This window comes from Petaurus breviceps, unplaced genomic scaffold, assembly GCF_028583685.1.
Source record: "Petaurus breviceps papuanus isolate PSGF00001 unplaced genomic scaffold, PetGlider_PUasm1.0 229, whole genome shotgun sequence".
NCBI lineage: Eukaryota > Metazoa > Chordata > Mammalia > Diprotodontia > Petauridae > Petaurus > Petaurus breviceps.
This window is the reverse complement of record NW_027185903.1, coordinates 38,373,062-38,394,675: the sequence shown is the minus strand read 5'-3', so window position 1 is coordinate 38,394,675 and position 21,614 is coordinate 38,373,062. Positions and strand designations below refer to the sequence as shown.

General features: G+C 46.4%; 2 protein-coding genes across 2 annotated transcripts; both read right to left on the bottom strand.

Annotated features, from left to right (window-relative positions):
* Positions 1–1,348: 1,348 nt before the first annotated feature.
* MCIDAS (multiciliate differentiation and DNA synthesis associated cell cycle protein) lies at positions 1,349–10,345 on the bottom strand. The gene is made up of 7 exons (XM_069096010.1): positions 10,217–10,345; positions 9,985–10,072; positions 9,619–9,710; positions 4,753–4,825; positions 3,721–3,935; positions 2,694–2,804; positions 1,349–1,792 (listed from the first exon to the last, which is right to left on the bottom strand). Exons 1-7 carry the CDS (start codon positions 10,343–10,345, stop codon positions 1,349–1,351), a joined length of 1,152 nt encoding a protein of 383 aa, XP_068952111.1.
* A 4,732-nt stretch (positions 10,346–15,077) lies between these two features.
* On the bottom strand, positions 15,078–18,690 carry CCNO (cyclin O). The gene is made up of 3 exons (XM_069096009.1): positions 18,167–18,690; positions 17,439–17,624; positions 15,078–15,932 (listed from the first exon to the last, which is right to left on the bottom strand). Exons 1-3 carry the CDS (start codon positions 18,602–18,604, stop codon positions 15,360–15,362), a joined length of 1,197 nt encoding a protein of 398 aa, XP_068952110.1. The 5' UTR covers positions 18,605–18,690; the 3' UTR covers positions 15,078–15,359.
* Positions 18,691–21,614: the final 2,924 nt, after the last annotated feature.

The following is a 21,614-nucleotide window of genomic DNA, read 5'->3' as shown; positions in this document are numbered from 1 at the left end:
AACAAATGTACTTAACATAATCATGTAGAAGTAAAATCTATCTTTGAGAGTCTACTGCAGACATTATGAAATGAACTGAAGGAACTGGGTTCAAATCCTGCCTCTGCTACATAAAACCCATGTTCACTTGAACCAATCATTGGGACTCCCATTTCCTCATACAGAAATTGAGGGTGGAGGCAGCTGGTACAGTGGAGAGAGAACTGGCTCTGGAGGATGTGGATTCAAATCCTGTCTTTGATTCTCATGTGTTTAATATTGAAGCAATTCATCTAACCTCAGATTCCTTTCTTATTTGTAAATGAGAGGATTGGACTAGTCTCTAATGCCTATTCACTAAGTTTTAAGATACTGTGTGTGTGGTTCTATGATCTCTGAGGTCCACTTCAGATTTTAATCTAACATTCTATGCTTTTGAGATCCAGAATCTACCATTTTGTTCCTCAAGGCACTGTTTCATCATTCTTCTCCTCACCATTCTTTCATTCTATTGCTGGCTGGAATGATAGTTTGAAATAATAGCAAAACTACATTTCCTTCCTACAGTAAGGAAGGCAGCATAATACAGGAGAAAGAATAATAGGAATTTAAGTGCTTAGTAGGAGGACTAGGCAGCTGGATGGCTCAGTGGATAGAGCCCTGGGCCTGGGAAGACTTGAGTTCAAGTCTGACCTCAGACACTTACTAGCAGTGTGACCCTGGATGAGTCACTTAACCTGTGTTTGCATTATTCCACTGGAGAAAGAAATGGCAAACCACTCCAGTTTTTTCTTTCCAAAAAAACCTCACTGCCAATCCATGGGATCACAAGAGTCAGACACAATTGAATACAACACTATGAAGACCACTGGGCTAGGAGTCAGGAAACCTGTGATCTAGTTCTAATAACCTTTAACTAGCTGCACGACCTTGGACAAGTTCCTAAATTTCTCTGGACTTTAGTTTCACTCACTGTAAAATGAGAGGATTGAACTTCAAGTGCCCTTATAAGCTTTTTTTTTTTATCCTATAGTTCTCATTCAGAATAATACATAATTTTTAAAGTGATGGAACAGCTTTAGATCCTGCCCCTCCCCCCTTTTAAAGGGGATATATTACACTAACGGCATTTAGGAACAGACTTTGAAATACACTATGTCCCCACAACCTGTTTTCCTTCTTAATAACAACAATAACATCCCTGGGGACTTAAAATGGGGTTTCACATGCCGGGTAGGGGCAGGGCGTTCCCAAAAGTGAAGTTCTGGAGACAAGAGCAGCACAAGGCGTTGCGATCACAGTGCAGGCAGTGCCTCCTGGTGTCAGAGGGCTGTTAGACCAGGGCAATCACGAGACCCTCTCCCCAAGCTCAGCTGGGCACCCAGCGGAATTTGTAGCCCCCGCTGGCGGTCCGTATGGTAAAGGCGTTGCCCTGGGGGAACGCCAGAGTGCGGATGGTGCAGTGGTCCCGAATAGGGGTGCTGAAGGAGCCGCTGTCCTCCAGCTCGCTGTGGCTCAGGTTCAGGGATCCCTGGCTGCAGTCGGCCAACAGCCCACCGAAGGCACCGTGCAGGGGTGCCGGCGGCGGACAGGCAGTGGCCGGAGCTCCGGGCTGCAGCCTGGGCCGCTTGGTGTCCCGGCTCTGCAGAGCCGCGTCACACTGCTCCGAAATCTCCCGCAGGACCGCGTCCACCTGGGCGCCGTCCTGCACGCTGGCAGTGAGCAGCTCCTCCAGGCTCCTCTTAGCACAGGCTTTAAGCAGAAAGGGTTCCGGGGCCGTCCTACAGTCCTGGGCTTGGGTGATCATCAGCTTCTGTGGTTGTAGGGAAAAGAGAATGCACGATGCACTGAAGGGAGTTCAGTCTAGTCTGGCCAATTGGCTTCAAGGGCAGATCAGTTAATTTGAGTTGTGCACGTACAAACAGGGACTGAGCGCAGAATGAGCGGTCGTGCGGAGGGTGGCGGGGACTACCGACTATCTCCTTAACCTTCCTTTCCAAGGGATGGAAAATCTGCAGAGGAACTACTGCCCGGCAGCCAGGGACAGACAGTGTGAGGCTCAAATGAGATAAAGGGTGTAAAGCGCTTCGTAAACCTTAAAGCGCTATGTGTCAGTTGTTATCATCATCAGCCTCCAGTCACCAGGCCTCCAGTTTGGTGATGACTTCATTCCCACAGTCTTCTACTGCACTCCTGCTGGGCTCGAGCACGGTTTACAGAGCAATACAGGACTGTGTTGGTCAATGTTTAACAAAGGGGTGGGGTAGAGGCGGCTAGGTGGTGCAGTGAGTAAAGCACCAGCCGGGAGTCAGGAGGATCCGAGTTTGGTTCTGGCCTCAGACACTTAACACCCACACAAAAAAACTAGCCGTGTAACCTTGGGCAAGTTACTTAACCCCAAAAAGCAAAAAAAAAAAAAAAAAAGCTAAAGGGGTGGGGTATACGCATTGACAATTTAAAGTTTAATCTACGTTATTAACGCCTTCTTAAGTCCAGGCAACCAAAAAGACTATAAATTAAGCCCTGATTTTGTATGGCTTGCTGATTCCTGTGGTATAAATGCTCACTTTGAAATTTTAACAATCTCTTGAAAGCCGGTTAGAGCTGGCACCAGCACACCGTGCATTATGCCGCGTGCCTCTTACCCGGCAGCTCACCTACATTGTCACTGCTCTCGATCACTTTTCTTAAACCACAGCCCTCACCACACTTACATCAAGGACAGAAGCCAGGTGTCGAGTCCGGCTGGCCAGTTCCTTCAGCTGAATGTTCCTTTCTTTTAAGGACGCAATCTCCTCTTGCTTCTGGGTCAGTGTCACGTGCAGCTGGGGGCGGGGAGGGGAACACAAAGAGGATTGCATGATAGTCACATGTCCACCATACATTCCCGAGTGGAGACTGAGAAGCCAACGACCCTATAGAAGAAGAGACTGGGAATTGGATTCAGAGGATTCTTTTCCAAGTATTGGCCCACTTGCTTCACTTCTCTGTTTCCTCATCTGTATAGTATGGGATAATTTAACATACAGTTGTAACATTCCATGCATGATTTAGACTTTTTATGCATGTTCTGTTCAATCTCCAACACAATATTGTATCTCAAGTTGAAAATATATATGCACAGGAAAAAGCAAACGAATCAAGTAGTGTAAGTGGATAAAGACCTAATTTCGGACTTCGAAAGATAAGAGTTCAAATCCTACCTGTAATATACAGAATGTCGAAAAAGTCTTAGTGCAATTTAAAGCTTTAATAGTTTAATGACCTAAGTGATTAAAACTGCACCAAGACTTTTGAGACACCCAGAATACTACTGGCTGTGTGACCATAGACAAATCAACCTCTGAGAGCTTCAGCCAACTCTATAAGACTGTAAGTTACAGGTGTGTTGCTGATTTATAAAGGTGGGAGGAGTTTACACACATCCCCATAGTAATGAAATCACCAGTGTGGACCAAAAAAAGAAAAAATAAACAGGTACAAGAACTCACAGGAACATTTATGTGCCGATGCATGGTCAAGACCAGGGTAAGTCTGCAGTATCTCCACCAACAATCTAACAGGATTTGGATTTCATAGCTACATGGGGCTTGGAGGAATTGAGAAAGACAGGAACTATCCAAACTATTAAGACACTTGAGGAGAGTGTAGAAAGAAACTTAATTATGCCACCCCCACTGGATTGGTTACCCCTATTCCCATGTCCCAGCATTCCCACCCCCAAGCTCTGGTTCTCCTTACTTGATTATTTTCTACCAGGGCATCTCCCAGGGCTTTCTGGTTCTGGTCAGCCACTTCCTTCCAGTACTGCTCCGGATGAGAAACCCCATGAATGCTCACGGGAGGCACAGGGTGCTCAGGCTGGGGAGAAATGCAGGACCCGAAGGAAGACACGTCACAGGAAGGGAAGGAGAAGTCTTCAGGACCCATGGGAGATGGCATCAAAGACGATGGGTCTGTGGAGCAGCAGAGGATGGCATTAGGTGTCACTGCCAATGGAAAAGATTTCTATAGATTTCTGCTTAAAATCTCCGAAAAGGTATTACAGAAACCTTTCACCCTTCCCCAAATCCCACCCAGCCTATCCCTCACAGAAACTGGAGAACTGATCAGGGAATCATTCTTTGCTCCAGTGTCCATCACTGGAGACTCTGTGACTTATTCCCTCTCCAAAATGGATAGGAAGGAAATGATCTCCCTCTGACACTGAGGCAGTTAATAACTTACATTACACAGCGTTTTAAGGTTTACATAGGCTTCACACTCCTTATCTCTTTTGGCCCTCTAGCCTCCTTGTGAAATTTAAGCAGGGTAGGCATTATTGAAGATGAAGAAATCAAGGCTCAAAGAGCTTGCCCTGGGTAATGAGGCCAAGACTATATAAACTGACCCTAATGTACATTTCTTTCTCCTCCCCAGTCTTATCGCACCTCCCTCAGTGAATAGCACAACGCCTAAGTATTGAGCCCTTTCGAAGAAGCAGGTGCAAAAGTAGCAACAATTCTACTCGTTTCGGAAGTGGTAAAGCGGAAGGCGGGGTTAACCAGGTTACAAAAATAGCTATGTTTCTTTTTAGCGGTCATATCATATTCGGGACTACCAGTTAGTGTTTGGAAGTTTTCTCCTCTTGCCAGAAAGAGACATGAAATTACCCAACTAAAGAAATAAGCAATACACGGGCCGTGCCACTGACTGGATGGTGGACATAGAGGGGAAATCCCTGTTGCCGGAGCGCTGCTTAGACCAACCTTAAACTGCAAAAAGCGCACTTGCCTGAGATGAGATTATCCACTGCATCCCTGAAATCCTGCAGATCAAATTCTGGTTCTGTTTGTGGACAGTGGCTCTGAAACAAAGCAGAAAGGTAGCACTACGCTTAATTAAATCATTCTAATCTCATCAATTGCTCTTTGGCCAGTCCTAATTATGTACATCTCCCTTCTCCTGGGTCCTGTGACTAGTTCGTACACACTTACACATTCATATTCACACAATCACTCATACCTTAACATCCAAACCCCATCCTGAACCTTGCAAATAGCAGGCTTGCATTGTCATGATCGCGGGGTAGGTATGTAAGGGATGCAGGGTCAAATGTTCTTATTCCGAAGGTTTAAGCTAGAGATAGCTAGTCACGGAGGCATAGCTACCCGGCTTCCTAGCACACAGGTACCAGAGGCTGGGGTCCGAGCAGGTGTGGGGCTGTCTCCTGGCTGGACCCCTCTGGATGGCACGCGCTGCGCGAGAGCCTCCAGAGAACCTTTTGGCCTCTGCTGCCACTTTATTGGCCAGCTACACGAGCCAACCACCGTCCTCCAGCAGGGCGCCGTGCATTCCTCGCGGGCCAGTGAAACATTAACTAGCCCTTGACTGCCCAGCTGACGTGACCGCGGTAGCGGGAGCAGGGCAAACACGCGCAGCACCCGGAGCCCCACGTGACCTCCTGAACCTTTCTCAAGGACAGTCCGCCAAGTCACGCATCAGCCGGATATCAACCTGAGGTCCGCGTGAAGGCGAGAAAGCAGCGTTCTGCACTCTTTGCACCAAGCAATGTTGCTGCCGCAGAGGAATAACAAAGCGCAGGAAGAGTGGCTCCCGTCTGGACTGTTTGCTGAGATTAAGCTGTGATCTGACAGCGAAGGATAGGCAAACACCGTTTTGTGGGGTGCAAGCGGTGTGGTTCGTTCTAATTGATGCACTGCACTCTGCTCAGGTCTCAGATCCCGGGAGAAGCAAAGTACTGTGGAGTCAGCGTAATTTAATGAAAAGAATTCCGAATTTTTGCTTCAGAGGCCCTGGGTTAGAGACCGGGCTTCTAGACTGACACTAAACTGAGAGATACTTGGAGGGAGTCATTTGTCCTCTCTTGGCTTCTGTTCCCTCAACTGAAGAAGAGATAAGGCTAAACAACCTAAGGGATTGCTAAACGGGTCTGTTAATTTTAAAAAGATAATTTTTGGATAACTGTACTTCAAGATAATTGATCTGAAACACAAAGGATTCTACTACGTGTTTTATTTTACGTATTTAAAAACATTCTGCCAAAAGGGTCTATAATACACACACACACACAAAAAGTTAAGAACTCCCCCTGGCCTAGAGAATGTCTAAGATTCCTTCCAGCCCCCAGTCTGTGAGTCTATGATAGGGAGAATCTCGGAAATGCAGTAGGAAAAACACTGGTTTGGGAAACAAAGAATCTGGGCTCGAGTCCAAACTCCTCCACTTACCAGCCTATGACAGGGGCAATTATTTTCTCTAACCTTCAGCTTCCTCATGTGTAAGCTATATTTACACTTTATGCTTCACAGGGTATAGAAGTGTGAGTTGTTATTTTTATAAATATAGGGTACTTCCTAGCAGCCTGAAAATATTAACATGCCTCTCCAAAGTCCTAACTTTTCAGGAAAGAGCCAAAGCATATCAGTCACTAGAAAAGAGAAATCACTGATTCTTGAAAAGACTATTGAATATATATGTGAAGAGAGGGCAGCAGGAAAGGTAGTGGCCCTTTGTATTGTGATGTGGGATACTCATCATTTTTTGTTTTTGTTTTTTACAGAAAGAATACATTTGGAGATAGAGCCTTCCTTTCCAGGAGGTAGATAGAACATCCATCAGGGGTGTGATATGTGTGTCCAAATGTCTGGCTCAAACCTGTATCACCAACATCACCCACCCCTATTGATCTGCACAAAATTCCGCCATTAACTATTTACTGTCCCTTCCCTAGAGATCTTCTTTGAAAATGCAAAAACTCTGGAACAGGGTAATAGTCATCCCTTAACACCTTAATGCACATAGATTTATTAGCTTACTTTCCTCAAAATAGACTAGAAAGCCTGGGCAGCCACAGCGAGAGTACTTTGTACCTGGGGAAAAGGAACAGCTAAAAGTGTGTTTTGTGCAGGTATGTGTATAAAGGGGTAGGACTGGGGAAAGATGTGGGCAACAAAGACAAAGTTGGTCCACTTTTGAATTTTGCTTAGAGTCAGTCTTTCTTTAAAGGGGCAGGTTTCTACCTGTTTGAGAATACTACAAGAGAGAGTGATATGACAAGATGAGGTGTTTGTGTGATCCTTGTCCATTGAACCGCCACTAGCACCCATGTGTTACCAGTGGCTAGAGACTTTGAGCTTTCACCATGCTTGCCACAGACACTTAGGTACCAATAATTTTCTAGCATGTTTAAAAAGTGCATTTATTAATATTTTAAAAGTATTTCTCCCTTCACTCTTCCCCTACCCTGTTATGTCATATAACTGCCTACCTTGCCCTAAGTTTACTAAGTCCCAGTCCTTCCTCATGGTCTTCACCTTTGTAAAAGCTACTAGATGACATAATAGACAAACAGATCGACATAGAATCAGGAAGACCTGAGTTCAAATCCTGCCTCAAACATTTATAAGCTCTGTGACTCAGGGCAAGTCATTTACCTTCTCTGTGCCTCAGTATCCTTTGTAAAGTTTCATCTGTAAAATGAGGATGTTGAACTTGATGGCCCTTAAGCCATAAGTCTTATATGGTCCTCTGGTTCCCTCCTCTGAAACACAGAGAAAGGCATCGAGCCCCAGCGTAACGGGTGACCGACAATGCTTCAATTTAGTCAGCATTTGTTTTGTAGAACTATAAAATGTTCTGTATCTGGAAGGGACCTTAGAAATAATTTGATCCATTTTATAAGGGAGGAAACTGAAGACTTAGCACATAGTAGGTGCTTAATAAATGTTTGTGGATTGATTGACAAGAGTAATTCCAAGGTAACTGAATGAATTAGTGGTAGACATAGGCCCTGACCAGACAGACCTCTTTTCACAATACTATCCTGCTTCATCCTAACTGACTTTGGAGTCCAGAGGAGGGTAGGCTCTCGTTCTAATAGTTTAATTAGCTTAGTAGTTCAACACTGAGGAAGTGGTCTGCTGGGAACTAGCTGGTAGGGGCACAAAAATAGTAAGTACAGAGATAGGGTTCCAACCCAGGTCTCCTGATTCCAAGTCCAGTGGGTTTTTTTTTTCTAGTGATGACTTTTCCTTCCCTTTAAGTAAAAATATGGCATTTCTTTCTCTCCTAAAGAAAAAAATAAGATATTCCATGATAAGGACAAATTAAAACTCTTTATACCCTCAGCAAACATTTCCAAAATAGCTTTCTATGTTAATTGTAAAATGACTGGATGGAAGGAGCTTTCCTTTTGGGGTCCCCCTCTAATTAGGTCACTTAAACAATATTTACATTTATTTACATTTAGGAGAACTGTATATCTTTTGGTGGGACTCTGATCCCTTGTATGCCTTGCAGAGCAGCCATACTCGTGTATACTGTCTACCCAAGAAAAGTTACTGATAGAACCTCTACAGAGCATTCAACCATCTCTTCATTTGTAAGGCTGTTGAAACCAGTTTCGTAGAATCCAGAAGTCCTGGCCCACAATTAATTGCCTTTCTTATAACTTGCATTAGGGGATAACTGAAATTACCACCCAGAGCTATTTCTATTTGGTTTAGATGAGCTAAAGACATTAGACCTCTTTCCCACGTCAAGAAGAGGGGCTGCTAGCTCAGATAGAGGTTAGTGAACTCTACAGTCTTACTGAATCAAGGTTCTTGCTAGTCTCCATGCAATCAGCTAGAGAAGCTGGAATTTGAATTGTTTCTGTGAACCCTATTTGTCAAAGATTCCAGGTTCCTAAGAGCAAATCCTTCCATCCACCATCACAGCCCAGGTTTCCAGTCTTAGAAACATAGACTTTTGGGGGCGGCTAGGTGGCGCAGTGAGTAGAGTGCCAGCCCTGGAGTCTGGAGGACCTGAGTTCAAATCCGACCTCAGACACTTAACACACACAAAAACTAGCTGTGTGACCTTGGACAAGTCACTTAACCCCAACTGCCCTCAAAAAAGCAAAAGAAACATACACTTTTGCCGTAGGTCACAAAGCTGTGACTATATAAAATAACCCTAAATGTACACTTTCTTTCTCCCCCTCAGACCCACATCTCAACCTTATCTCACCTCCCTGGAAGAGGAGCATCCTCATACCAAGTGAAACAGCCCAGTGTCATTGTCGCAGGAAAAGGAATCAGACTCATCATGGATGGGGAAAGAGAAAAGATCTCATTTAGGAAGCGCATTTCCGCTTCCTCTACTTCCAAATCCATGTCCAAAGAATGTTTACACACTTCCTCTTCCCACCACTAGCCTAAAAAGTAGGTGGTGAAGATTTGGAAATCCTCTTTCCATTCTGGAACCCCTGATTGGTGGGTTGCTCAAAACAGCCCCAGGGAAAGCTGACACACCAGAAAGAGCCAACGTGTAGGGAGAGAGAAAAGCAGATGGGGAGGGTTTTATTAATTAATTTGCCACTGCAATTAGTTTCTATGCTTTGCCCAGTCAAAACCCGGCACCTTCCGAGAACTCGAAGTCTGCCCCAGGTAGGGCCCCACCAGCCTTAGTTTACTACGAGTCAGAACCCTTTTCGTCTTCAGCTCTTTGCACAATACCTGGCACGGAGCAGACGCTTAATAAATGAGACGTCGAATGTAGTTGAATTGGATAGTGTAGACATGGGAAAAGTTCCTAGAGTATTAGAGTTTAGGGAGATGAAAGGATGCATGCAGAGGGACTGGGAGGAGGAGGTACCTGTGACGCCGTAGCATCACAGCTGGGAGAACTCTCTTCATGGAGGAGTGAGGAGCAATCCGCGAAATCCTGCCAGTCAATCGTAGTCAGGGCTGTTAGAGGAAGAGAAGGGAGACATTGGTACAGATCCCCAGACTCTCGTCTCCTCTAGATGGGCATTCTCCATCTCTTCCTCCATTCCTCCTTTTCCTGCTTCCCGGAATTTAAAGGGGGAACACAGAGACACTAGCCAGCGCCTTAGAGAGGAGACGGAACCGGGGGCATGTGTGGGACTGGGGGTTAAAGGCTAGGGTGGTTGGACATAGCACTTCCAAGTCACATCCACCGGGTGGGTGGGATATTCCGGACCTGGGGCGTCTTGCTCACCTGGCAAACCTGCCAGCTCCGCCTCCGGGGGGTCGGTGTAAACAGAGATGGGACTGCTGCTCTCAAAGAGCTTCCTCGGGGGCACGAACTGAATTGGGAAAGAAACAGCGATGCCGGAAATTCTCTTGGAGTCTAGTGGCCATCCCATGCTCACCCCGACCCCCGACCCCTGCACCTACCCCAAGAGCCCTGCGATTGCTCCCAGATGCCCCCTCTGGCTCCCTCTCCGAACCTTCTTCTCCAATTTCTCCGGTTTCCTGAAATGTCGTCTGGACAGATCCATCATCCTATTGGGACAGATACTGTCGAAGGCTCTCCGGGCCCCGACGCCCCCGATGGAGCCACCTCCGAAGTTCTGCATCCCTCTGTCTGGGTTTGGCTCCAGTTGCAGGGTATTTGTCCTTTTCCTGCACACTGGCCAGGATGGGTTGGCGCCCTGGCAGTCAGCTCTTCTGGCATCAACCTTGGAGCTGCAACTGAAGGCTCAGGGAGTGGGTGCGTGGAGGGAAAGAGGAACAAGACAGGAAAGAGACTGGAAGGGGGCTACGGCAGAGATAGGAAGGGGAGGGAGGAAGGACCTGCGAGGACTTTGAGTTGGGAGGGGCGGGTCTGGGCCTGGGCGCCAGAGGTGGCGCCTTCATCTCGGACAATCTGCGCTCTGGAGGAGGCGTGAAAATTCAACCTGGCAACAGACCTTCCCCCGGGAACCTGGGCAGCCGAAGCCCGGGCCCTCTAGCGCCCTTTCGGCAGACGTTGGCGCCGCCCGCTTCGCCATGCGACTGCAGCCTGGCAGGAGGAGGGAGGGAAGAAGAGAGAGAGAGGAGGAGGAAAGGGGAGGGAGAGGAGTAAAGGAAAGAGGGTGTGACAGACTGGATCCCCAAGCCCTAAGCATTTAGTTGCCTCCTTTCCCCCTTGCCACAGACGTTAGAGGTGCAAACTCAAACTATATAGAAAAGGTCTCAATGAAAATCGGTTCTGTCTCCCACCCAGAGTTAACTCCCAAAACGAGCCTCGACGGGGAAAGTGCTGAATAAATGCAGGATTACAAAACTAAAGGTACCAAAACAAAGTTAGAGTCCTCTCTGCGCTATGACCATAAAAGAGCTGAGTCTGGGGAGACAGGCAGACAGACGCAATAACATACACACCAGCTTCCTTCTCAAGATTAGTTAAATTCGACGGGGGGAGAACTCTAATTAGCAGCAATAAAGTTCTTTAGAAGAGGACTCCCAAATCCAGAAACACTCAAGGGAAAGGTTCTCTAAATTGCGAAAGCCCCTTTCCCACTTTCAGGATCCATTGGCCAGTGCGGTCACATATCAGTCGTGGCTCCCCGCTCCTCCTAGCTCATCTCTCCACCCATCGCTGGATGAGACGGTCACTCCCGTATTTCCTGCCTCAGTTTCTCCATTTGGACAAGAGGCAGGTGAAGATGGAGAGAAGTACTTGGGCTGAGCCTGGGGTGTACTCACCCTAGAAATAATGGGGACTAGAACAGCATGGATAATACAAATGAAAAATTTGCAATTACTCAAAACCTCATTTTAGCCTGCTGCATCACACAGGAGTTGATTGTGTTATATAAAGTAGTAATTTTATAATTTTGAGGGTTTTTTTCCTTCTGCCCACCCATTTGGAAATATGCAAGAAAATAGTGAATTGGTCAAAATGTAGTCAGCAGGAAGGATGAGGAGTTGGATGGAAGAAACAAAGAACTTTAATGAATTCCAAGATAGATAAACAGCCTGCAACAGCACCAAGAATGTGTTAGATAAAATTTCACTATCATTATTGGTGCAGAGTGGTTGCAAAGCAGTTACTTTGGATGCATGGTTGTTCCTAGATACTCTTTGGAAAGCATCTGCTCCCATTCTTCCCTTTTGGTGGATTGTTTTAGGGGAGAAAGGAGGCAACCTGGAGAGTCCTTTGCTAGGATGAAGCCTCTAGGAGAGAGGGATCCTTGAAGAGGTGAAGGGCTAACTGTAACCCCTTCAGTAAGTCACTCTCTATGGAAGTCAAGTTCACCACAAGTGGGCTGGACTAGAAGACCCCCTTCTGAGGAGGGACAGGAAAGGACTAAATACCCACTAGATCATACGATTACAGATTTGGAGCTGGAAGGGAATTTAGAGGCCACAGAGAATAATCCCCTCATTTTATAGATAAGGAGAGAGAGGTTAAATGATTTGTCCATGATATGGTATCCAAGGACTTTTATGACACCAACACCTTTCCCAGAAAAGCTCCTGGTTTCTGAGAATCATAGGACCATAGATTTAGAGCCTTAGACCTTAAAAGCCATGAAATTCAACCACCTCCCATTTTACAGATGATGAAAGGACAGAGAGAAACCAGTTTCTATGTCTATGCTTTAACTTTAGAGACAGTGAAGACAGACTTCGAGTGCAGTGGTTTTCTTTGTGAGTGTGCATATCCCCAAATACAACAGAATTTCCACGTGGAACACTTTTTGAATGGCAAACTTTTTCAAAATTGTCAAGGGTAAGAGCAGCACACTACCATAAATTATTGGTTTTCTTGTTTTCCTATATGGAAAATGGACTAATACAACTTGGAATGCAAACTTCTCACTGTGTCCTGACTCCCATGTAAAAGAGATCACGAATGCATTTGCAAATCTCAAAATGCTATGAGGGGCAGCTAGGTGGCAGTGAATGTCACACCCTACCCTGAAATCAGGAGGACCTGGAATCAAAAACAGCCTCAAACACTTGAAACACTAGCTGTGTGACCTTGTGCAAGTTACTTAACCCCAATTGCCTTGCCTTCCCCCTCAAAAAAAAAATGAAATGCTGTGTTAAACTGTTTCATGTTACACCTATTACTTAGTGGGCTCTCAATAAATATTTTGTCCTATACCTACCACAGAAGAATACATTTTTATTATTTATTTATGTTATCAAAAAATACAAATATGGAGTGGTAGCACTGAGCTTGGTGTGGAGAAGACCTGAGTTTAAATACTGACTATGGTACTTACTACCTTTCTGACTTAACCTTGGCATTAAAGCAACTTCCTAGGACTTTTCTTTTATGAATGTCATAGATTTGCTGGCCCAGCTTATTCACAGGTCCTTTCCTATCATCATTGTTATCACCATTTATATAATGCCTAGTATATGCCAAGCACTGTGCTAAGTGCTTTACAAATATTATCTCATTTGATTTTCACAACCTGGGAAGTATGAGCTATTATTATACATGTATATTGTGTGAATGCATATAGAGTTTATTGCCTTCAATCATACATTCTTATTGATTGGACAAGTTCATAATTTGTAGCATACCATAAAGATTTTATTTTCCTTATGATGTCAGTTCTAAGAACAATTATGTTTTTTATGCACCTAGTTTTTTCCACACATAAACAAAGTGGTTTGTAAATCTTTAAAGCTCTAAAGAATGTCAGTGTAGATGAAAAGTTTGGTTTTCAAATTCCACTAGAAATATTAGTTACTATTCTACAAACAAATATTTAAGTTCTAAAACCCACCGATGTTTAGGCATGAGGTAAGAGAATCTTGGAAGCCAGGGTCAGAGGAAAGTGGCTCAAACTCCTGGAAGATGTTTGCTGGGATCTGGGTGGACAAGGTGGGGGTAGGGGGTGGCTCCAAGAGTAGATACCCTTCTGTAAGGTCTAGTTTCTCAAGGCTTTCCTGTGGGTTATCCCTCTTCAAAGCAGGGCAATGAAACAACATCTACTTCCACACCTATTCTTTGCATATTTTCTCAGAAGTGGCCTGGGCCTTGGCTGCTTGTCCACTCACCAGCCCAATCTGTCCTAATGGAAAAAGTAATGGATTTGGAGTCAAAGGAGTTGGGACCCAATACTAACTTCACTTATATTACCTATATGAACTTCTCTGGCCCTCAGTTTTCCCCTAACTTAAAATAAGTTAATTTTATTTTAAAATTAAACAATTGTGCTACCATTTTTTAGCAGGGATCGGCCAGAGAATCCCGGTTTCAAGGAAGGTGTCACTTGCTGGGCTCCCCAGAATTTTCTGTCCATTAACACCACCCATGCTGATGCTTCCCTTACTCTTCATCCCTTAGGCTTCTCCCCTGGACCCCAGAACTTGGTTCTTTCATCCTCAAGCGCCCCAGAGTCTGACTCTTTCTTTACACAAGTTCTAAGAAGCTGCAGATCAGACATGAACGAATGATTTTTGAATCCTATCAGACCAAAGCTGCCTTTCTGCGCTCTCAGCTAGCTGCTTGTCTCCTCTCCTTCCCTTGTATGTTTCTGGGAAAGAAAAGGTGGTGAGGAGTGGGGGTTAAAGGAGCGTTTGTTTGCAGATGGCCCTAACCCCGCCCCCACCCCCACCCCCACCCCGTTCTAGTGTAGCAAACAAGGTACAAAAAGCAGATACTTGTTTTCAAAGATTGTTCCAGTCTCAGGGAGACCTTAGAATAAACAAAAACCCGGACATAAAGCCCCAGAGAGACATTTTTAAACAGTGGTGCAGTTTTGAGTGGGGAGGGGCGTTTTGGTTTTGTTGTTTTTGTGGGGTGAGGGGAGTGACTAGGAAGGTCGCCTAGTCTAGAAGTAAGAGAGATTTGACAGTCCTTCCCCTCATCCTCACCGCCAGTATTTTCTAGTAAATGCCTGTTTGTCTAGCTCGTGTTTGGGGCTTTTCTTCTTGGCTTTGGTCTTTCCTCTCTGGATCCTCAAGCCGCCTTCTCCAGGAGCCAGAAACCTTCTCTTCCCGGTCTCTTTAAATGCTGTCTTTCCTCAAATTAATGTAAACTTCTTGAGGAATGGGACTCCCTCTCACCTGTATTAGTATCCCTAACAAGCGTTTATATGTGTCAACAATCCCTTCACAGCCCATTCATGTCGCTGGCCTCGGAGTTTCCTACAGTGAAAACTCTTCTCTGCAAGAAACAAAACGAAGGGCCTAAACGGTTCTCTCCACAAATGCTTCATTTCGTTCCCATCCCCATTCTTCCCACGCCCTCGTCACTCCTCCCCTCCCCACCTCTCCCCCCTCTTCCCCTCCCCCCCAGCCAGGGCGGACGCGAATTCCCAGGAAATCTTACACAGACACACCTCATGCTCGGACAACCGATTCGCCAGGGATTCGATATTTATTGGACTATTTGTTTTCCTAGTGACTCTTTATTGTCCACTGGGTTAAATAAATAAACATGGTGATACAATTGCCTTACACCAGTCTGCCAGTGCAAGTGAACACGTGCAGGATGGCACGGGACTGTTGTTTGTTTGATCCTGCTTCATCAGTCACTCAAATACAAGGCAGCAGGAACCAAATCACCCAGAGCCCCTTAGTCTCCTACCACCCTTAAGCCAATACTGCTCTTTTCTGAGGTATAAAAATAAAGCAATACAGTCATACTGTTGCATTTCGTCTAGCACTCTCTACAGCTCTTTGCTGGAGGAGGGGGAAGATGCGGAGACCCGAAGGTAGGCTCTCTAGCTTTAACTCTGTCCCGGAAGATTTGCATTTCTCCGAGAGGGTCAGGGGCAAGATGTGGGGTAAAGCATCTCTATTCAGAGACACCAGTAGCTGCAGCTTCCCCAGGCAGTCCTGTAGCTCTACTTCCGGGTAATTGCTTATGTGCAGGTCCAGAGGTTTTCGATGTTTGAGCATGCGGTCTGCCAGGCCCAGAGAGCAGATGGCCAAGAGGGAAGGGGTGTACCTGGTGAAGGTGTAATCGGCCAGGCTCAGCTGCGCTACCCCCTTGGCCAAGGCATGGGCATTGGCAGCATCACTGAGGTCTGCCTCCTGGGAAGCCACCCGAAAGTGGGTGAAGTGGTCCAGAAAGAAGGCGATGGTGGGCGCCTCGAGGCTGAAGTGTAGCTTGTACAGCACAATACACTCCAGGTTGCAGAGCTGCTGTCGTGTGAAGGCACCACCGCACAGAGACAGGAGCTGCTTCATCCTAGGCGGGTGCACCTCTACCTGCATAAAACAGAACAGCACTGAATGAGGGAGGGACAGGGGTGGAAAGGGCATTCCAACTTCAAAGATCTGTAGTTCTGCAGGGTAGAGGGATGTATTTCAGCCCTTCTGATGTAAGCCCTCCTACTTCTGGAGCAGTGGGAGAAAAAGGTATCCCACACCCCCTCTCTCCCTCTGACCAATCAAGTAATGAACCTCTCAGACTTGGCTGAGTTTGTCTTGGGGTGACAATCATACAAGCCTTTCCAGCTTGGTGCTGTTGTTCAGTCATTGCAGACCCTTCATTTGGGGTTTTCTTGGTGTAGATACTGGAGTAGTTTGTCTTCTCCCACTCTTTTTACAGAGGAAGAAACTGAGGCAAACAGGGTTAAGTGACTTGCCCAGGGTCAGAGAGCTAGGAAGTGTCTGAGGTCGAATTTGAACTCAGGTCTATCCTGACTCTAGGCCCAGGCACTCTATCCACTGCACCACCTAGCTTGATAGGGCCACAGATGAGGAATAGAGAGGGATCTAACAAATCACCTAATCTTATCAATCAATCCACCAGCACTCCCTAAATTCCAGCTAAGGGCCAGCATTGTGAAAGGAAAAACGAATCACAAAAGTGGGAAAGTCCCACACCCAGGAGTTTACAGATCTATTAAAGTCTAACTAGATTTTAATTAGTCTAAACTCTTGGACTAATCTGATCTTCTACAAAGGAGGAAGCTAAGAAATTTCGAGGTAAAGCCACAAGCTGGAGGTACCCCAGCATGGATATGGACCTGCCAGACAGAGTTCAGCACCAGTTCCAGCATTTAATGCAGTACAAGTCCCAAAGCAGGGCTTGGGAGGGAAATATGGGAGGAGAAACTGTCATACCTTCACATTTTGCCCTCTTTCCCATCTACTCTTTGCCCCTTTCAAACTTAAGGCTCAAAGTGGTGGACATTGCATTTGGATCAGTCAGAAGGGCACAGTTTGAGACTGCCTCCTCACCCCCTCACTAGCTGTGTGTATATGACTCTGAACAAGTCACTTGGCCTTTTATTTGACTCAGTTTCCTCATCTCTAAAATGACCTCACAAGAGTGTTGTGAGGAATGTACTGGAAACCTTGAAGTACTATATAAACTCGAGTTATTACTACGGTTACGGTCTTCCCTCACTTTTAAAGCACTGTTTCTCCAACTGGACAGGGTTGCCCCTAAAACTAGGTTGGACAATGCTAGAAGGAGCCTGCAGAGAGATAAAAGGCTAGGTGATGGTAGTGGTGTGGACCTCTTTCCTTTTATTGGGAAGAGAGAGCAGGAAAGCTGTATAACTGGGGAATAAGCGGCTGCAAGATATAACAATAACGGCGCCCTATCGTTTTAAAGCAGCTGCGTCATCTTGAAAGGGGCCAGTTTTCAGAAAAGTGATTCCCAATCTCATGTGCATTGGAGCATCAGAAATTCTGGCTTGGACAGAGGTGGATCAGCAGAGATCTGGAGCCTTCTCCAGGAGCTCATCCGGCTATGTAGGTTACCTGCTTGCAAGCGATGAGCAGTGAGGTGACACCCAGTAGCTGGAAGCAGTCGGCAGCCACAGGAGTGGTGGTGAGGAAGCGGTCCAGGATGTTCACCGCCAGGCACAGAGACTCGAAGGTGAAGCCGAACTGCCGGTGTACAGGGATCAACCAGCTGAGCAGTTTACAACGGGATTCTGCTGTCACCTGTTAGGAAGCAGACAGCGGAAATGGCTCAAAGAGTCGCGGGAGTAGTCTACGGGAGAGGATAGGATCTGCCTTCTCCTTCTGCAGGAAGAGACTAGAAAAAAACAGTGAGTTTCCAGGGTAGAGTAAATCACAATTCTAAATGCGCGTCCCTGAGACAGAACGATGGGGAAGAAAGAAATAAAGAGTCGGGATGGAGAACAGAGATGTAGAATCTCCTCACTCCACATGTGTCTCCTCTCCTTGGACAACACCTTCACAGTTAGGAGCGCAGAAGAGAAGGGGACCTGGGTGGGGAGTTTTCGGAGAAATGAGAAGTGAATGGACTAAAAGGGGACGGCGAGAAACGCAGATGTGAAGAGATGAGCCTAAATAAGGAATAGAGACTGCCCAGGAGAGGAGAAAGGAGCCCGCAGGACAAGGGGGGGGGGGGGGGGGGGGGGGGGGGGGGGGAGAGGAGGTAAACACACTATCTGGGAGAGAGAGGGGAGACACAGAGAGAACCGTGGAGGGGCGCTGGGAACTAAGGGGGGACGCCTCACGTGGGGCTGCTGCGCCAGGGCCTCGCGCGTGTGGAACTGGCTCTCCAGCCCCTTGCGGAAGGCGTAGCAGCTCTGTCCGTAGTCTCGGAAGATCTGCAGGTCCAGTGGGCTACTCAAAAGTCCTGGGTACGCAGGCTTGCTGTAGCGCAGGTCCCGGCGGGCCAGGCTGTGGGTGTCCTTCGTGCCGGAGTCGGAGCCGGAGCCGGAACTAGAGGAGGGAGATTCGAACAGATCGCACACCCCCGAGTCGCCCGAAAACGGACGCGGGAGCCGCCGCGGAAGCCCGCGGAGGTGCAGGGGCTGCTGCCTCTGGTATCGTGGACTCTTGCGCTTCTTCACCGGGGCGCGAGGGTTCTCGCTGCTGATTGGAGCCTCACACCGATCTATGGGGCTGTCGGGACTCGAGGGGGTCAGGAAGTCTAGCAATATGGGGTCCATGTTTCCACCTGCCGCGGATCTGCTATCGCTTGGGGACTCCTCTGGAGCAAGAATCGCGCGCGCGTGCGCGTGCTGAAGGCTCTTTCTGCCGCCTGCGCAAGACTAAGTACCTTCCCTGCCCCGGCCTTCTGCCCGCCCTCACCTCCCTGCCCCTCCCCCACCTCCCTGCCCCTCCCCTCTCTGGGGCTGCGCAGGGGGCGCGGCGTGAGGGCCGCATTTTCCCGGTTAAAGAACCGCTTCAGGGACCGAGCAGTTGGCAGCAGCGCAAACACCGCCACTGAGCCCCGGGAAGGGAAAGCTGCTAGGAGATAGGGGGAGGGGAGCGTTTCACCTCAGAACTAGAGGGCGCTGGGGTGCGGGTACCTAACATTGGAAGTTCTGGGCTAGAAACTGGCCTGCAAGGAGAGAGCCCAAATCCCGACACCCCTCAGTGTGTGTCAGGGTGTGGACAGCAAGAAAGGCCAGGTTGACTTTGATTGTGCGATGGCACCTGCGCACCCAGAGGAAAAATACCTTTCCTTCTCTTCCTCCTCTTTGTTACACAGGCGAGCATCTTGGGTTTTTTGGGGTTGTTGTTTTTTTTGCTTTTTGAAGGGCAGTTGGGGTTAAGTGACTAGCCCGAGGTCACCCGGCTAGTTTTTGTGTTAAGTGTCTGAGGCAGCATTTGAACTCAGGGAGTCCTGATTCCAGGGCTGGTGCTCTATTCACTGAGCCACCGCCCCTCAGGCGAGCATCTTCTGCTTTAGCATCTTTTACATTAGGATTGTCATTGAATGTTTGTAATAAGCCACTTGTTTGAATTTTTCATCCTATTGACCTTTCTAGATATAATTTAATAAAGCTTTTCTCAGCCTGGCGTCTTTTTCTCCCACATTCTTATACATTATTCCCCTCCACGAACTCTACGATCCAGCCATACTGGCCTAATTGCTGTTCCTCAGCCTAGATGCTCCATCTCCTGTCTCTATACTTTTGTAGTGATCATTCCCTCCTTCTGACGCCCACCCCCACCCAGTGCTTGCCCTCCTCATTTTGTCTCTTAGATTTCTGGCTTCCTTCAACACTCAGCTCCAGAGGAAATACTCCAAGTTCCTTCGGTTGATCTTCATATTACATGGACACAAAGACCTTCACCTCCTCACTTGCCAGGAAGACCCGAATTCAATTTCCAGCTCAGAGGAAGACTAGCATGGTGACTTTGGAGCTAGTTACAACCTCTCTGTTCCCAGTACCATTGAAATCACAGGCCTAGTGTCTCCCAGCTGTGTCATCTGTAAATCTGATATGTAAGCAACCTCTACCTTTATTCAAATCATGGATAAAAATGTAGAAGCAGCACAAGGTCAAGTGCAGTTCTGCCAGGTACTCCACTGGAGACTGGCTACCTTGACATTTAATAAGTACTCTTTGGATCCAACCAGACAACAGTTAGGAATCTAACTGATTGGATATCTAATCCATATCTTGTCATTTTCTCCACATTAACTGTATGAAAAAGTTTATCCAGATCTTTGCTATCCACAGTATTCCCTTCAGTTATTCAGTAGACTCTTCAAGACCTCATCTGGGGTTTTCTTGACAAAGATACTGGAATGGTTTGCAGTTTCCTCCTGATGCTCATTTCAACAGATGAGAAAACTGGGGCAAGCAGGGTTAAGTGACTTGCACAGGGACACACAGCTAGGAAGCATCTGAGGTCAGCTCTGAGCTCAGGAAGGTGAGTCTTCCTGACTCCAAGCCCAGCATGCTATCCACTGTGATATATTGTTGAGAATTGCCCTCATTTACTAGTTTGGTAATCTGGTCAGAAAAGGAAATGAGGCTAATCTGGCATGATCTGTTCTTGATTAAACCACACTGGCTCTTTGTAACCACTGGTTCTCTTTTTAGATATTCAACTATTTTTTAAATTATCCTTCCCACGAATGAAAATCAAGCTCATTTGCCTATATTTTTTAGACTCTGCTTTCTTCCCATAAAAAAAATTTCAGGACAACTGACCTTCTCAGATCTCATGGTACCTCTTTCATCTTTCCATAATCTTTTAAATATTCCAACAATGGCTCTGCAAACATGTCTGCAGGTCCTTTCACTATCTCAAAATGTAGTTTATCTAGGTCAACTGACTTGAATTCATCAAGGGCAGCAACAAGCTTTCTTACTATCTCCTTGAATTGAGTGTCAGTTCCCTATTAGTCATTTTTGTTCATTAAATCCAAGCTCCTTGAGGGCAGGGACTGTCTTTTGCTTCTTTCTGCATCCCCAGTGTTTAGCAGAGTATTTGGCACATAGCAGGCACTTAAATGTAGATTGATTGAGTGACTGTTATTTTCCAGTGTAAAGCTCATTCCTGAACAGAGAAAACAGAACAAAAACTGAGCAGCTTTGTCTTCTCTCTGCTTCTAGTTATCAAAGTCCAATCCATGCCAAGCAAAGATTGTATCACTGGGGTGGCCAGGTAGCACAGTGAGTAAGAGCACCAGCTCCAGTGTCCGGATGACCTGGGGATCGAATCCGGGCTCAGACACTTAGCACCCACCCAGAAACACCTGGCTGTGTAACCTTGAGCAAGTTACTTAACCCGATTGCTTTAAAAAAAAAAAGATTGCATCCCTTCTTTGATCCTTCTTTCTCTCTCAGTATAGTTTATAAAAATCCTAAACATTCCTTTTAGTTGTCCTTTGCTTGACAGCCTCAGCTCATCCAACAGTTTTAATAATAATAGTTAACATTTATATATCACTTACTATGTACTATATGCTTTATAATTATTTCATTTGAACCTTACAACAAACCCTGGTAGGTAGGTGCTATTATTATTCCCATTTTATTTTATTTTTTAAAAATGCTTTATTAATGTGTTACAAATTTTCTCCCCATTTTTCCCCTACCCACCATCCAAGAATAGCAGTCCCACAGGCTATCCCTTCCTCCAATATGCTCTCTCCCATATCTTCTCCTATACCCCCTTAGATTTTTCAGTAGGGTATGGTGGATCTCTATGTCCCAG

Bases quoted from the DNA above. Each gene is read 5' to 3' on its own strand.
- MCIDAS (XM_069096010.1), bottom strand. From the start codon at position 10,345: ATGCAGAACTTCGGAGGTGGCTCCATCGGGGGCGTCGGGGCCCGGAGA. The intron at 3,936-4,752 runs GCAAGTGCGCTT...GCTGCTCCACAG, and splicing joins AGTGGATAATCTCATCTCAG to ACCCATCGTCTTTGATGCCA. The intron at 1,793-2,693 runs GTAAGTGTGGTG...CTACAACCACAG, and splicing joins ACCTGGCTTCTGTCCTTGAT to AAGCTGATGATCACCCAAGC.
- CCNO (XM_069096009.1), bottom strand. From the start codon at position 18,604: ATGGACCCCATATTGCTAGACTTCCTGACCCCCTCGAGTCCCGACAGC. The intron at 17,625-18,166 runs GTGAGGCGTCCC...GCTTCCTAACAG, and splicing joins CCCTGGCGCAGCAGCCCCAC to GTGACAGCAGAATCCCGTTG. The intron at 15,933-17,438 runs GTAACCTACATA...TGTTTTATGCAG, and splicing joins TGCTCATCGCTTGCAAGCAG to GTAGAGGTGCACCCGCCTAG.